Source organism: Suillus subalutaceus, assembly GCF_016647625.1.
Source record: "Suillus subalutaceus strain FC151 chromosome Unknown DFJ58scaffold_82, whole genome shotgun sequence".
In the NCBI taxonomy this organism is placed as follows: Eukaryota; Fungi; Basidiomycota; class Agaricomycetes; order Boletales; family Suillaceae; genus Suillus; species Suillus subalutaceus.
In genome coordinates, this window is record NW_024540331.1 from 144,929 (window position 1) to 161,180 (window position 16,252).

General features: G+C 48.4%; 4 protein-coding genes across 4 annotated transcripts; 2 read left to right on the forward strand and 2 right to left on the reverse strand.

Annotated features, from left to right (window-relative positions):
* Positions 1 to 430: 430 nt before the first annotated feature.
* DFJ58DRAFT_797123 (uncharacterized protein) lies at positions 431 to 2,225 on the reverse strand. Its single transcript, XM_041390617.1, has 3 exons — positions 2,170 to 2,225; positions 944 to 2,108; positions 431 to 900 (listed from the first exon to the last, which is right to left on the reverse strand). The coding sequence occupies exons 1-3, from the start codon at positions 2,179 to 2,181 to the stop codon at positions 599 to 601; spliced, it is 1,479 nt and encodes a 492-aa protein (XP_041241947.1). The 5' UTR covers positions 2,182 to 2,225; the 3' UTR covers positions 431 to 598.
* Positions 2,226 to 4,689: 2,464 nt separating this feature from the next.
* Positions 4,690 to 5,686, forward strand: DFJ58DRAFT_797128 (uncharacterized protein). The gene is made up of 3 exons (XM_041390618.1): positions 4,690 to 4,798; positions 4,854 to 4,998; positions 5,059 to 5,686. Exons 1-3 carry the CDS (start codon positions 4,749 to 4,751, stop codon positions 5,575 to 5,577), a joined length of 714 nt encoding a protein of 237 aa, XP_041241948.1. The 5' UTR covers positions 4,690 to 4,748; the 3' UTR covers positions 5,578 to 5,686.
* Positions 5,687 to 6,830: 1,144 nt separating this feature from the next.
* Positions 6,831 to 10,555, forward strand: DFJ58DRAFT_797137 (kinase-like protein). Its single transcript, XM_041390619.1, has 12 exons — positions 6,831 to 7,075; positions 7,131 to 7,268; positions 7,453 to 7,645; positions 7,695 to 7,753; positions 7,801 to 7,940; positions 7,993 to 8,559; positions 8,617 to 8,831; positions 8,881 to 9,348; positions 9,395 to 9,631; positions 9,687 to 9,820; positions 9,874 to 10,033; positions 10,089 to 10,555. Exons 1-12 carry the CDS (start codon positions 6,956 to 6,958, stop codon positions 10,280 to 10,282), a joined length of 2,625 nt encoding a protein of 874 aa, XP_041241949.1. The 5' UTR covers positions 6,831 to 6,955; the 3' UTR covers positions 10,283 to 10,555.
* Positions 10,556 to 14,175: 3,620 nt separating this feature from the next.
* Positions 14,176 to 16,100, reverse strand: DFJ58DRAFT_632338 (uncharacterized protein; the record flags this gene model as incomplete). The annotated part of the gene is made up of 2 exons (XM_041381221.1): positions 14,176 to 16,002; positions 16,059 to 16,100. Coding segments are annotated over 2 exons (1,869 nt in total), but the record flags the coding sequence as incomplete, so codon positions are not given.
* Positions 16,101 to 16,252: the final 152 nt, after the last annotated feature.

The following is a 16,252-nucleotide window of genomic DNA, read 5'->3' on the forward strand; positions in this document are numbered from 1 at the left end:
TTGGTTGATAAGCAAGTGATTATCGGCATCCCGCACAACGGATATGGACAACACGTTTTGCCTCCCTACAGAGGTGTAATCTCCGGATGCGACCGAGGCACATCCTACCAACGGGTACTTCGCACTCTAGTCTCTCGCAGACTTTCACTTTAACGGACTATTAATTAAATAAACTTAGGGGATAAAGACCGCTATCTGATTCTCGGGGAGATATAAAAGGATATAAATGTGTAATTTGGCCATATGGCGTAGGAACTCATGCATCGATATTAATGTCATTGTCATTGTTCAAGCTGGCCTGGCCACCGCTCAGCGCTTTGTCCGATATTCCCAGTTTGAATTCCAACCGAGTCCAAAGCTTTCGGCATATTTTCTCGGCAATTGGCAACTGTTGCAGCGTGAACGGGGGAGATTGGAAATAAATATGCGGTGTGAAACTTTGAACAAGTAAGCGCGAACACTGTAACTTAAGTACTAATTCAGTAGTTCCCATTCGTCATTCAAAACTGTCTCGTTGCGAGAATAAATTATCACCTGTACTCATTCTCAAGCACTATAGCTATATACTTAATGGGTTGATTTAGTACGGTCATTCAAGCTACTCTCCGCCGCGAATGTCATGGTCGCTATCGTCAGAATCCTCGAATGGACTGTGCAGCACTTGCTCATCCCAGTGAAACGACCCAAGGTTCTTATCAAACCACTCCCTGTCCTTCTTGGATAACACTGGTCCACCTTCGACTGATATCAAAGTGATGGGTGCCACGATTGGGAATGTCCAATCAAGCGTTTCTTGATCGTGTCTCCAGAAAATGGATCTGCGTGCTAGCTTCCTCCGCTTTAGCACCATAGTCTTGAGCAGCCTTGGGGAAAACTTCGTGCAGTTGATAAGGTATAACTCTTTCACCCCCCTTGCATGCAAAGGATTGGTCGTGTGGTCCACCGTCTATCATGTCTCGCAGGAAATCATCATGGAAGCATGCACAATTGACAAGTGAGAGTGTGCGTCCGCGCCAATGGGCAAGAGGAATCATCAAATCCTGGTCGGCCGAGAGATCATGAAAGGCGACACCACCAGAGATTAGCGAGTGGTGGCAAGTAGTAATAGCGCAACGAGAAATGCGAGTTGCATCTGGGGCGCTATCGACATAACCGATGATTTCCGAGAACGCCTCTCCTGATAGGTCCTCCAAATTCATAGATATCAGGTCAATACTAATATCATTCACCGTGGTCCAAGGACGCAGGCGAGAGAAGTGCAAGTCCTTGAGCTCCAAGTATGCGAGGGAAGGGGATTCCTCTACTGCCCTCAACAGCTTGTATAAATCAATGCCCTTCTCTGAAAGGTGACGATAGCGAGAGACTGAAAGTGAGTTTAAGTTGGGTAGGCGCCTGAGCCAGTTGTTACGGTCTACACAGACGTCGAAAAAATTTCGGGCATCTAGATAGAGATGGCGAAGGCCGGGTGCATCAAACCTCCAATGCACAAGCTTCCGATGCGGGGATCCGCCATCGTCAACCTTACATTTGAGCTTCAAGGTATGCAGGTGAGGAGCCGCTTCCTGATGAAAGTCGTGGAGTATGGACGGCAATGATGAGCTATACATCACGTTGAAGCGGATGCTTCTACATCGCTCAATATGCCTAACGAGTTCGCGGGTTGCCTTGAAGACTTTTGACCCCTCCCTCTTGTCATCTCCATCAAATTCATCGTGATGTCTGGTGATAATAACATCCAGATGAAGATTCCTTGACCACTCGAAATAACGTCGAACATCTCGACTTTGTGTATGTTGAGAGTCAACTCTGATGACCACACGAGTCCAGAACTCTGGAACACACGACAACGCCGAACACCACATCGAACATACTGCGGCCGGGGCGTAGGGGAACAACGATGACAGAGGGTCATCTAATCTCCATATCTCACCAGTTTGAGTGAGACGACGAGATGACCGATAAAGATGTGTGAATATTGCCAGCAAGAGCTCGATGGGCAGGGCGCCTATAAAATTTCGTGTGGCAGCCGCGCGAGAGTGGTAAATGGCGAACAGCGATTCATCAGGACAACAATCTTCATCACTTGAATTCGACGGATCAAGGAGCACCTGTCATACGTCGGGGTTCAGCGTTCCACAAGTGGCAGTGCGTCGTCAACTACAAACTCACCTGGTTGGTCATGGTGCATGGCAAGCAATCGCGAGTATTAGTTGTATGCTTGTTCTGTATGCATGGCATTTCGGGTGCTTTAGAGTATTGGCGGAAAATCACAATCATTCACAAATACAATGCTCGCTATAAGTCAGTATCAAAGGTACTTCGGTTCAAGCACCATCAGCAATGACCCTAATGGTCAATCATCCAACCCAGTTCGACGGTCAGCGCCTGTTTCTTGGCCGGATGGCGCGTTAGGCTGGGTCTATCATTCAATACCTACTGGGTCTCATTCCCTGGAATATGGCATATTCCCGAGTTGCATGGCGTTACTAAAACGCCGAAGCAACGGCTAATGGCAGCAAGAAATTGTGCTGTAGAATGACTCGGAGAGCCTTTTCACAGATAGTGAGCTTTCAAATTACATCTTATTTGGCGTATTGAAGTTCCTTCCGGAATGCAACTGAATCTTGGCACTTTAAAGCTGGTGCTACCGCATACTGATAAAAAAATTTGCTACCTCGCAGCCCATCTTTGGCTTATACCCCAGACACACAACCCTTGTAACTGGTGCCGATGACAACTTCTCTACGATCAGCGCAAGCGGAACATTTATTTTGGTCTTCGCAACACCTTCGTCTACATAAACATTGATTCACATTCTTGGCTTTACAAAGGGATAGACGCGCGTCTCTCCTCCCTTTCGTCGTCGTCGCTGCTATCTTTGGGAATTGGGTTCTATGTCACTTCGCCACAAGTGCAGGTGAGGACCTTGAAGATATCTGCCCTAAACATGTACAGGCTCTTGTCTTGTCATGATCATTTTCGTTTCCTACTACTTATAGTTACATAGGTGCTTTTCCAACTCAAGTTCAAAAAGGGTACTTGCCATGATGGTGCAAATACCTTTGCAATTTGATATGCAATACGCTTACGTCCAATATTGCCAGGGAGTAAGACCAAAAACAATTGAACTTTACTGGCTCGAGTTCTCATGGATCCACGTCAAGAGGATAACCTTGGATTTCTGTGATTGTACCTGTTGAAAGACCCGCGCCATGGAGCGTTGACATCCATTCCCGTACAAAGCACCAGATATGCAAGTACTTCGTTCATAAATCTGAAGATACTACTAGCTTTCGACTCAATAACAAAAACATATCAGGTCTTTACCCTCTCCTGAATTGCAACTATGAAATTCATCTCACTCACCACTATGATCATGTCTACCGCATTGATAACTGGGACAGCCATCGCAGAACAGATCACTGATTACCCCTGTGCCCATGTTTGTAAGTAGTACTTTGCAGTCTAGCAAATTCTGGACGAGGTTAAGGGCCTCAGATTGTATGGCTTACGGCTGAACACAGATCAATTGGAGCGCGGAGTGTTCGCGGATTATAACAATGATAACCCATTTTTGTGTAGATGTGGACCAGACTGCACTAATCATCGACGATTGTAAATTGCAAATGTGACAACTTGCCAGTTATATATGCTTTTAAGGGAAACGGGTGAGCCTAGTGATTCCGGTTCTTCCCGAGTCCCAGCGCTGAATCTGATATATTTGTTTTGTAGTGTACGGGCGAAAGCAATGAAAATCAAGACTTGGAACTGTCGATACAGTAGCTACAAAACTGAGGCCTGAGCGTTCAGCACTCACTGGTCCTACCAGTTGATTTACAGGTGCTACGCTATCAAACTTCTCCCATTCCAGAAGCTGGTGCTTCTTTCGATAGGTTCGCAACGTCATTTACTGCACCTAAATCACTCACCACTTCCGAGTTTCCAGAATTACCTGCACGGACCTAATGGGAAGAGAGTATGGACGTCAGCAACCAGGAAATTATGGGCAAATTTTAAAGGCTCGAAACTTTGCTATCACATTTTGGTGCTGACGAAATTTATCTGAAGAACAATTTCTTGTGTGCAGTGACAAACTGGGGAAGAACGCTTCCTGTTATCAGTTCGAGGTGTCAAATTTGGCTGCTGTTGAAATTTTTCCATGATTCGTTACCAGCCGTCCTGGAGGATATCCAAGTAATAATATGGACCGCCCGCCAGTGCTGAGACACAAGTGGATGATAATTCTTTTTCGCCGGGAGCCAGGGGTTTTATGATCCAAAGCCACGTAGATTAAGCGCTGAACGTGGATTCGAGACTGGATCATCGTAGTCTTGACCTGGTATAAATCGCTGGGGGCATAAAGTATCAAACAGATTGCTAGTGTCACCTAGAACAAGCTTTTAAGCATCAAATACAATCAAGTACGCAAAAATGCTAAATTAAACTAGCTAGACCCGAAATTGTGCACTTACGCATACTGATGGCTCATTGCGTATGACGAGTGCGCAATGATCGCTCTATTCCAGCCCTATGTTGGCCTTTCGAAGCACGTCGACAACATCTGGAATCGCGTGCACACTGCACAAGTACTTGTTCATGGACCGTGGGAAATGCGATTGCCTTTTTGAATCAGGCAAATCCCCGCATTCCTTTCTGTGACAAAGTTACTACTGTGACGTAGTGTCACAATGCATCGTCAGAGGTTTCACCTCAAGCCCCTCACAAGGGCAGCGACTGTACGTGAAGTAATGAACGCCCACCCGACTCAGCTCAATAGTCAGCTCCGAGCGGTGGACTGGTAAGTTATGTCTAGTAATGAGGGATGTTGATCTATGTTAAATGCCTCCTAATAGGACTCACGGTTCTCAGGAATACGTCTCTGAGCTGCATGACAGTGCTGAAATGCTGATGGAACAATTACGGCAGGCGAAATCTTGCGCTGAAGAGGAGTGTAGAATGAAAAGTCTCGACGGGTTGATGAACACGCTCTTATTCTGCGTTAGTTCTTCGAAATTTCCTTCCTGGATGCCGTAACTAAAATTCAGCATTCACTGGCAGGCGGGTGCTACTGCATTCATAAACAAATTCGCCACATTACAGCCCGGCTTCAGCCTATACCACAGACGCACAACCTTAGTAGCTGGGGTCAACGACGTCTTCCGCACCATTAGCAACGGCACATTCACCAGCGGAACAATACTGTCGGTCTTCGCAGCGCCTTCATTCACGTTTTTTGTTCTACAAGGAGTGATGGACGCGTGTCTCTTCGTCCCCCCTTTCATTGTGGCTATAACTCTCTCTGGGAAGTGGGCTCTAGGTCACTTCGACACGGATACGAGCAAGGACAATGATGTGCAGATGAGGCGGCGACCATTGCACGACTGGCCTCAACATGTACGGGCCCGCGTCTTGTCATGGTTGAATACGTTGCCTGTTTGGTTTGGTTTTTCTCAAGCCCTCTATACACTATGTTGGCTCTTTGGACGGCAACCGCTCCTAGCAACTTGTGTTACTACGGTGCTCGCTTTGTGGTGTTCAATTGTCTTGTTCGTGTTGAAAAGACATTTTACGTCCTAGTTTTAATTGCACGGTATCTTATTGTTAATTTACTGGGGTTGCGCCTCCCGTTTGGCGGTCAGAATTTGCGAAGCTTTCTTCAGAGGGAAAACTGTCTCCAGAACTTCACCAGAAACTCTCGAAAGCCTCCATTTAGTACTCAGTATGCGCATGCTAGTGCACTGTATCTTAGTATCAGGTAGACTGACTTAGAGTATCCGAATGAAGGTGAAGCAAGACCAACCGAAGTTTGTGCAAGGAATACCGTCTCGGATTTATGGGGACACATCCATGAGCTCAAAAGGAGTTGGTTAGCTCGGGGGGCGAAAAGTAAAAGGTTGCTGTTGAGCAACTGTTGTTGAGATATTTTGTGTGGTGTTTTGTCGCAATGTCATTTCCAGTAGATATTGACTTGATAGCAATGCGTGAATGCTGGTCTTCCCTGGGTACACAAATAGCAGGAAGACATGCATCCTTTTCCTGAATATTAGGCAGCATATGTGCCACAAAAAGCCGCCTTGATTAGAACATCTGACAAGTTATACGAATAACATGACCAACATAAGGTCTATCCAAGAGACTTACTCTGATGCAAAAAAATGTTATACGAATTCCCGTTAGTGCAACTGCATGTAGATAACATGTGACTTGGTTAGATTATTCTACCGGCCTAAGTCGGCATTCGCTGCGGCTTGGTTTCCCTGTGCTGAGACTGAGGCGATGCAAGCTTGTGTGACAGGGTGACTTGGACAGCCTTGCTATAGTGCCAGATAGCAAATCATTAAACAGAAGACTGAAGATTGAACACACTGTGCACACATACTTAGCCTATATCAGTTAAAAGTTTGCCTGTTTGCAGGTTGGTCGCTTCTAAAAAAATACATACCGCACATACCAGCTGGCCAGAAGTTAGAACCTTCCCTCCAAGACTATGATTAGGCACCTCAGCAATAGTTATCGCCATAGTATAATACACCCAACGCCAGTGGTGACCACTGAAGGTCATAGATCGAGTAAGGAAAATGGCCACACGACGCCAAACGGCGAAGACAAAGATCGCGTAATGAGTAGAACAAGTCAGCGGTGCTTGAGCTTGAGCTTGGGCGCGTGAGCCGCGCATCTTTTCCTGGTTATGCTGCTTCTGGTCACAGTAGCTGAGCCAGCTCAGTGACTGACTTTGCCAGCAGCGCAAGCTTAGTCAGAATGGTGCTTCTTCCCAGGTTTCCTAATTTGGACGAAGTAAGCAAGTCGGCACAAGCGGCACTCTCTAAGTGCTCTCCCCTACAGCTTACCTTTGCTCTCAGATTGCTACTGTTCTTTCATAACACACTGACGGCGCTCAGCGCCTCTGCTCTCGCGGGCTACCGCCATACCTTACTTGTGTTAGCCAACCCTTATCATGGCTTCAGATAAATCCACGCCGAGAAGGACAGTCGAGGACGATGAATCACGTCCATATATCATAGTCAGCGATATTGGAAAGGGAAGCTTTGCAACTGTCTATAAAGGATACCACGAGGTGTGTGCTGGTTTCTTTGTCCATCTGGGTTTCAGAAACAATGTGGCGCTTGCAGGAAACTCACCACCAGGTCGCCATCAAGTCTGTGCGACGAGATATACTTACTGCAAAATTGTTTGATAATCTGCAAAGCGAAATTGAGATTTTGAAGTCATTATCTCATCGCCATATCACGAAGTTGATTGACATTGTTGTGAGCGCCCCTTCTCTATCAACGCATAACTATCCTGTACTATGCTGCGTCCTGAAAGCAGCAGGACTACCTGTAGTCCTTTTTGGTCGTTCTTATTCCCTCTTTCTGTCATCCAAGCCCATATCATGAATGACCCACTCGTTACCATATCCTTATGCCAGTTCTCTAATCATCTGGTCTTTAGCGCGCCGAACGCAACATATACCTTATCATGGAGTACTGTGCCGGCGGCGATCTAACAAATTACATAAAGAAACGCGGTCGCGTCGAGGGGCTAGAGTACTCACCCTCACCAGGAGCTGCTCTTCAATATTACCCTCACCCGAGAACGGGCGGTCTAGACGAAATTGTCGTTCGGAGTTTCCTGCGTCAGCTCGGTGAGAGATGGTAGTTCCCCTACTTCGAATTGATCTGATCTTTGCGAAGCACGCGCTTTGAAATTTCTTCGACAGCGAAATCTTATTCACAGGGATATTAAGCCCCAGGTATGTTCGTTCGGATGCATACGAGGTATCTAATATCTTGTGTACAGAATCTGCTCTTGAATCCTGCATCGCCAGAGGAACTTGCAAAGGGCCACCCTTTGGGCGTTCCAATACTTAAGGTCGCCGATTTCGGGTTTGCACGCTCCCTCCCAAACGCTATGATGGCAGAGACCTTGTGTGGTTCTCCGTACGTTCCCCGACTGTTGTAACAGGCTCGACTTGACCACCATAATTTACAGTCTTTATATGGCTCCCGAGATATTGCGATACGAGAAATACGATGCAAAAGCTGACTTGTGGAGTGTTGGTGCGGTGTTGTACGAGATGTGTGTTGGAAAACCGCCCTTCCGGGCCCAAAACCACGTTGAACTCTTGAAGAAGATCGAACATTCCAAAGGTGTCAAATTCCCAGACGAGGATCCTGCTCGTATATCTTCTCATCCTTCCACTCCACCTACAATAAAGACAGAAGAGCCTACACTTGTTGCTGTTGACATCAAGGACTTGATCCGTACTTTACTCAAGCGGCAGCCTGCCGAACGCGCCAGCTTTGAGGAGTTCTTCAAGAGCAGAGCACTCGCAAAGTCCAAGTTTCCTCGTCCTGCACCCGAAATGCAGTCGCAAAATACGACGCAAGTAGAAGAAGAGGAAGTTGACGAAATCCCTCCTGGACAGATTCCTGAACACCACAGAATAATTCCACCAGAAGTGCTTGATCCGAAGGCTATGATTCCGCCCAGTAAGTTCCATTTCCGGAGAAGAGACACTGCAGCGGAGGACGTGCCTGCCATCCCTCCTCCAACAAGGTATGGGCCCTCGACATTATCTTGGACATGTTGACAATATCAAAATTAAACACTTAGTTCATCACCTGGGAGAACACAGACGATGACTACCAACACCGATCGAACACGAACCACCTCGAATCCACCCGATCCTGAAAAGGAAAAGGTGGGTCCGAAACTAGTTGCGATTGAAGGTTCCTTCATTCCAGGAGAGTCAGAGGAAGATGGTCTCATCCGGAAGGAGTACGTTCTCATCGACCCACGTACAGTCGAATTCACTCGTGCTGTTGATGGTGAGTTATGTTCCCTGTCATCGCTTTGTAAGCTGACCTGTCCACACAGAATTAAACAGTGCACGACGACCGCTGCGGGATCGGCGCGTTCCCTTATCACCTCTCGCCGGTGAAGCACGGCCACCAGATCACACAGCATCATCACCATCAGGTTCTCCGCTATCTGCACCAATACCAACTTTCCCACCGCCTCCCCACCCTCTCGCCCCTCCACTGTCATCATCGCCCACGCGCGCCGCTACAAACGCTTTGAGTCGCGCCCTTTCTCTGGCCTCCCGCAAGCTCTTTGGTACATCGACACCCAAATCACCTGCTTCTCCCGGCTCCAACCACTATCGCAGCTCCTCGTCCCCTCGGCGTCCACAACTCATTCTCCGGACTCCCTCTGAGAGAGAAACGGAAATAGACCCAATGGAAGACGAGCTTCTTGCGGATTTAGAAGAACTTGCGCAGAAGACAGATTTCCTCACGCATTGGGCCGATGAGATGTATGAGTATGTCAAGGCTGTACCTCAGAGTATGTATGCCTTACCCTCCTGTATGCCAAGCTGACCCTTTCGCAGAGCCATTACCTGATCCAACGAAGTTTTTACGACGTGAAGGGGAGCCTGAGAAACATGCGCAACGGCGACGAACCGCGGACCAAGAAGCCGAATACAACGCTGTGACGTGCGTTGCCGTCTACATGCTTCTCATGTCTTTTTCGCAGAAAGGGATCGACAAGCTGCGGAACTTCCAAGAGCACCTACGGATGCGCCACCCTGATGGTGAATTCGAGGTGAGTGAAGGGTTTGATGATGGTATGTTCTATTTCCGCATTCAGAGCGCAGGACAGTGCTCACGTAGTGAACAAAGCTCTATCGTGGTTCAAGGAGCACTTCATCAAATGTAGTGACCGAGCTGCGCTGGTGAAGACGTGGCTCCCAGCGCAATATGATGGCCCTAAGATATACCTTGACCAATTGGTCTATGACCGTGCCCTGCTTCTCGTGCGCACTTACCTTTATATTCTGGACTGTCAGCGTTCATAGTCCGTTTTTAGAGTCGTACCGCAGCTCGTAAGGAGCTTCTCGACGAAGCAACAACTCCAGATGAATGCGAGAAGTTATACGAGGAATCGCTCTGGTGTCTGTACACACTCCAAGATGACCTTCAGACCGAGAATCCTTTTATGGAAGAGGACCGCGCTACCATCGCTACTTGTGCGACCTCTGTTTGTTTGTGATGTATACCAGCTTGAAGCTGACAACGGGTTAGGGATCACGCGAACGAAGCTCCGTCTCATTCGGTGTCGCGCACGCATGGGCATGAACGCCAGAGATCGGTTACGGGATGCGCTTGCTGATCAGAATCTCGTGGACGCCCGCTATCCCCCACCATGGGACCCTCAGGCTGTACAGCAGGTGCAGCAGCAGCAGCTCCAACAAGAAGCCGCTGTGTCACAGCCATAGCGGGCGCGTTGCAATGTAAACTGGTTGTACTAGTGATACTATGGTTAGTGTCCACTGTCGTTTAGATCTTCTTGGTTCTTTGTTGGGCATTTCTATACCCTACTCTTTTGTTATTGATGCATCATCCGGACGAACATCTTCTACACTGCTGTATTTTAACGGTATTTTATGTATTGCATGCCATTACCCGTCCACGTTTATATGAACAGAATTTCTGTATTCCTTCGTCGATTTTTATTGTCTGTCGTACGTCTACTAATATGACAATGCGTACGTTTACCAACTGATGTAGTTCGTGCTATCATCAATAATTTAAGAGACGGATATGTAATACATGGTACAGAATGAAATTGGGCCAGCCAAACCCACGCACGAGTCGCGTGCTTGAATTCGCGTACTAATAGCTGCAAAATGATAGTCTACAGCAAAATTGGAATATTTGCCATAGGGAGTAAGAAAAATGCATACTTGTACGAGGGATTACATGAAACGAGATGATGGGAAGGGTTGCTCGGCTGAAGATAGTTTGATGTGCTGGAAGGGTAATTGTCGATGCGTCCGAAGAACGAGGAGGGTTATAAAGCGAGATGATGGGCCGCGACGAATGCTATGCAAAGTAGAAGTTGGCTTAATACGAATATATTTGGCAATGGTTTGAGGACCAGCATGAGCCATCTCGGTGTGAATGGGGACGGTCTAAGGAAAGAGTGCCCCCGAGACTTGCGACGAAATGGTATGTTGAGATAGAGCCCGTTGCGATCCATGAAGAGTTTACCCAGCAATCCGAGGAATGCGAAGAAGATGCTTGATAGGACGCTGGTATGTACGATCCTGCGGTAGACCGTGTAACGATGCGAATCAGACGTCTGTGCCAACAGTGCTCGGTACACATGATTCATCGCGGGATCTTTCGTGATCTCAGTCAGTTTCAGATAAAGTTCATGTGTTCTTGCATTCCCAATCGCTGCGAAAGCGGGTGACCGCAAGCACGACATGCCCATTATCATGAAAACCAAGGCCTAATTTCGTGAAGCAAAAGCATGTGTGATCAGGGTATCCAGACTTCTTCGATGACTTGGACCTACCGTTATCAGCATCCAGTCAAGTGAGACAGCAAGCCTGTCAAGAGCAACCTCGGCGGGGTCCTCTATGAGTTCTTCGCCCGCCAGATTATCTTTGATCACATCTCTAATTCGTTCCAAGCACGCAACAAGCTCCTCCTGCGCGTCGCAAGATTGGCAAGAAAGGACTTCTTGGAAATCATTGAATTCAGACCTAAGTTGAACAACAAGTTAGAAAATAGTAATTGTGCCAGCAGGAGATTGGGCTTTCCTATCATCCTTTTCTCCTGGTGTTGCTTTGTTTGAAGGTTTGTCTGTATGCATGGGTTGGTATATTCTCTGCGACATATAGTAGTTGCTGGCTGGGAGTAACCACTACGTCAACAAGTCGACATTACTAAATGTAGCTTCGTGGCACGTGCCCCTATCCACACAATTTCAAACCTGCCCGCAACTATCAAAGCTGCAGTGATAAGGCAACCTAAGACCAGGGTACTAGTCATTCAGGTGGTCAATGAGATGAGCCTCGTGGTGATGGCAATCCTAATACTATGCAGATCGACTCGAACATGAGGCCTGAGGTATGTATATCTGCCATCACTTAGCTAAGGCTGTTCTGATCCAAAATAACCAGTTTAAATTGCAACAGGCACACATATGGTGTCCCTCGAATGCTCTAGGAGTCATATGCCGTAACGTCCTGCAAGGCTTGACCGGAACGCGGAACTTGGAATAGTATCGGGTGCTCCAGGCCTATGTTCCGTTCCGATTATCACCCTATCGATGTACGCACTAGTCCAGGTGAAATTCACTTTATCGCCTTATCACCGACGTCCCGCAGTCATTCCGCTCCAAGTATTATCTTTTACCCTCCATGGTAAACTAGTATAAATGATATGTGGAGGAGTGTTCACAACGTTCCTTTCCTTCATGCTTCCAAGAAGGCTGACAGTTACCATCTTGATGCAGAGGTCAAACTGTACTGAGACTCCGCTCGACGTTCTAGAAGATATACATGCCTTGGCATAAGTAGGAAACAGCGTGCGGGTACCTTGAGCAGCAGGATGATGCGTGTATTAAACGGAGGTTTTCCATGACATGAACCCAAGACGTTTCTTGATGGGGGAAGACAGGCTTATGACGTTCCAGAACATCATGATCAGTCACCAACCATTAGCAGTCATCCGATCACTGCAGCACCACCGCATGTCTCGGTCTCTGGTATCGTAGCGCTGGCTCTAAGCAGCTTGGTGAGGTCACCTGTTATTCCTTTGCCATTCAGACATACAACCAATGTCCGTTATTCACCCTGGTTCTGCTGTCCCCCACAGTGCACACATCATGCAGGAAGCTCTCATGTTCGGCTCTGAATCTCGCCATGCAGTACTCCCCACTGTACTCTTGCGAATCATCTCTATGTCACAGGTGACTGTGTTAATATCTCGGGACTGGCGCACACACAAACAATGATACCAGTTACCGTATACGAGGACTCTGGGGATTATAAATATGTCAAACTATTCTCTCCACTTGTATCAGGAACATGGGTGCCTTACTGTTGGATATGGTCACTCGACACGATATTACTGGACGCACAGCGGAACCCAGCGGATTTTAACCACAGGTGAATGTTGAACCAATTTTTGAAACTGTAAAAGCTTTATACATCTCTATCAGCCATTCTCGCAAAGTCTGCCAATTAGTAGATGATACCATCTGCCAATACCGGCTCTTGAAGTCCCTTCACTCCTATCCGCTTATTCACAGGATGGGCATTATCCAAGGCCTCTGATACTTTCCTGAAGCATCCCCCTCTCCACAGAGTTGTATTGGTCAGGGTGGTGATATGTGTCGTGTAGCCTCGGTCTGCATATCCGCTGTTTCGGCGAGGGGCACTCCGAGTCTTGCCACCCCCTTATAACAAAGCACAGGAGAACCTTATCTTCGTTCCTAACGAACAATCGGGACTACCCTTTTTATCCCAAACATGCTGCGGATGCTGGAGCGGTCGTTATACGCCGCATCTAATTTGTACATGTGTCGTTGAACGTTCCATGTCAAAAGTCCAGCGTGATGAAACCATGGCATTGTGATGGCCATACCCTTACCCACACACCCACAACCCGGTCCCCAATTGCTATAGTTGTGCGTCGGTTGCGACGAACAGCTATTAGGCGCGACAAGACTAGAATAAGGCATTGTACCAATGAAGCAAATACACATGTTTATCTTTCTGTAATGGCAGAAAGCCCTCAGCTCAAAAGCAACGATAACAACAATCAAAAATACACAAACGAAAACCAAGTATTGCTGCGTGGTATATAACCATGAAATAAGTCTGAGATCAAGTCAGCATGTGGATTTAAAAGGTTGTAAGATGGGATCGTGAAAGTCAAAACATCGTCGCAAAGATACAACACACACTTAGCGACGTTCCGAATCAAAGAACGCCACGAGCTGTCCTACAGGAACCTTCTTTCCTGGACCCACTAAAGGCTTTTCCTTGCCCTTCTCCGTTTTCTCCTGCCGTCGTAGAACAAGCGGATCCACAAATTTATTGGTTTGGTCGCCACCAAAAGTACTATCCGACCGGAAGTCAATGGACTGCGATCGGAAACGGTGCATTGACTGCGCAGACACTGATTGGTTGCGCTGCAATGGATTCGGGAGCCCATCATATGTGGACTGCGCGCGCGTACGGTTACCTGGGCTGTTATTAGCAGGCGCGGCGCTTGCCAAATCACCGCTACTGAGTTTAGTAGCAGTCATCAGACGGAACGCGGATTTCTTCCCTAATGTCTCGTCTATGGCATTTTGGTAATCTTCGTCGTCGGCGTCATCGTCACTGCTCTCTGCTGTAGAGAAAGACGCCGTGCCGAGGCCCGAACGTTCGCTCCCGTAGTCGAGCTCAACTTCAGGGGGAGCTACGATAGGTCCACCGAGGGCGACGGTGTATCGCTTACGCCCTGCTTGCAGAGGCGAAGGACTCACGCTGCCTCGACGGGGGCTGTTCGTGCTGGGAGCGGGCAGGCCACTCAGATTAGGAGATAGCGCGGGGCCAGGTGGAGTGATTGCGGCGGAGAGTTCCAGCGGACTGGACAACGCTGGTAGTCCGGAAATTACCATCGATGCAGGACGTGCCTGTGGAGGAGGCGAACTGGCTGGAGTGTGAGGTGGGGATATTAGTTCTCCCGGGCTGGCGTAGTCGCCTGTTGGATATGGAAGACGTGTCCTACTCCCTGACGGTGTACGACGGGTAGATGCCCGAGCGAGGGGTGGACTCGTTGACTCACGGGCTGTAAGGGACGGTACTCTGCGGGGAGTGGAGAGGTTGCGAATATTATCTAGAGCCGACGTGGTATTGGAGGATGAGAATTCGGACAATGTGGTGTCGGCTGCGCTAGAGAAGGTGGATTCATGAGGGCTAACAATGGAGGACTCCACCGGAGGGGTGGTGCTCATGACTGGCGAGCTGCGGATGGCACCATTAGAGGAGAGAACGGCAGGTGATGTCGCGAGGCGAGCCATCTCTCGGCCCAGCTCCGACATGCGTGACTGTAGCTCAGTGACGTCTCCTTTAATAGCAGCCAACTTAGATTCAAGAGGGAGCTTGTCGTTGTTGGAAGACTCCCCCTCTCTGCTACATCTATTTTCCTTGTCGACCAGCCAGCGCTCGACGTCACCCATGCGTTCTTCAAGTGCACGCACGTGGGTGACGCTCCATCTCTCAAGTTTCTCAAAACGCTTCGCAATTAATAGTAGTGTACCTGGTACATCCAGAGTACCCGAGGGTGTGAACGAAGCATAAAGTGGGGGTGGTTCGCGTGCTGGTGAGCCGCCTGGAGAAGTCCCTCTCTGAATCGAGGCGGGCGAGAGATTTATCGGAGCCTGTGTGACACGCGCAGGGGAAAGGTTGACAGGTGTTCGAATTGGAGTCGGGGAGGTAGGAGACGACGTGCGATGGGGAGGGCCGCCTGGAGGTATCTTCAAGTTGAGATAGGCGGGGTTGGTGTATTTGCTTGCAGAAGAGGCAGGCCATTCGTTGTCCTTTCCTTTGGTATTTTTTGTTTCCTTTTCACGAGCCTTAGTTTCTTCTATGACTTGCTGGGCTGGAGTGAGTGGTTCTTTATCTTTTGTAGGAGTCAAGCGTGCTTTGGCGGCTGTCCACCAACTGGGGCTACTGTCCTTCTGAGAGTGCGCGGGAGATGGGGGATTTGGTAACGTTTGTGATCTACTTCGAGGAAGAGGAAGTGATTGCGGAGAACTATTCATCATAGCGAGAACACGTTCCTCCATGGCTCGCCTTTCTTCTGCTTCTCGGGTGAGTATACGTTCGGCTTCTCGTCGACTTCTGTCGCGCTCTCTCTGAGCTTCAGCTTCTAATTCTTCATCAGTCGGAAGAGGTCTGCTTGCTACCGAAGGACTAATGAAGGAATTAACACGGTTTGCGAGGTTCGCAGCAAACTGAGTGACTGAGGCAGACGTAGGGGAATGGCTGCGTGACCATGTGCTATTTTGGTCCTCTTCTTCGTTATCGTCATCATCTCCGGAGTGGCTTTCATTTGAAAATCTTCTATGGGTAAATTCATTACGAAGGGGCGATGGTGGCCGCCGGGGTGATCCTGGGGCGTGCCCCGGATGTCCATAGACAGGTTCGGGCTGCACGACACGATCAGTTGCCTATTCAACAGCAACATAAAATCAATAAGCAATACCAAGTTCAATGATGTTGGAGGTGGTAGGGCTGACGCCGTCATGCGCCGCTGTTGAGCAGGCTTGGGGGTGGATAGGGCGTTGAGATTGGCGAGACTGGGTGATAAAGACGTGGAGGACGCGGTGTTAGATATTGAGTGCAGCGAAGCGATCTGGGAGGTCATGATGAACGGTGAGCTAAGGAGGCGTGCTCGCC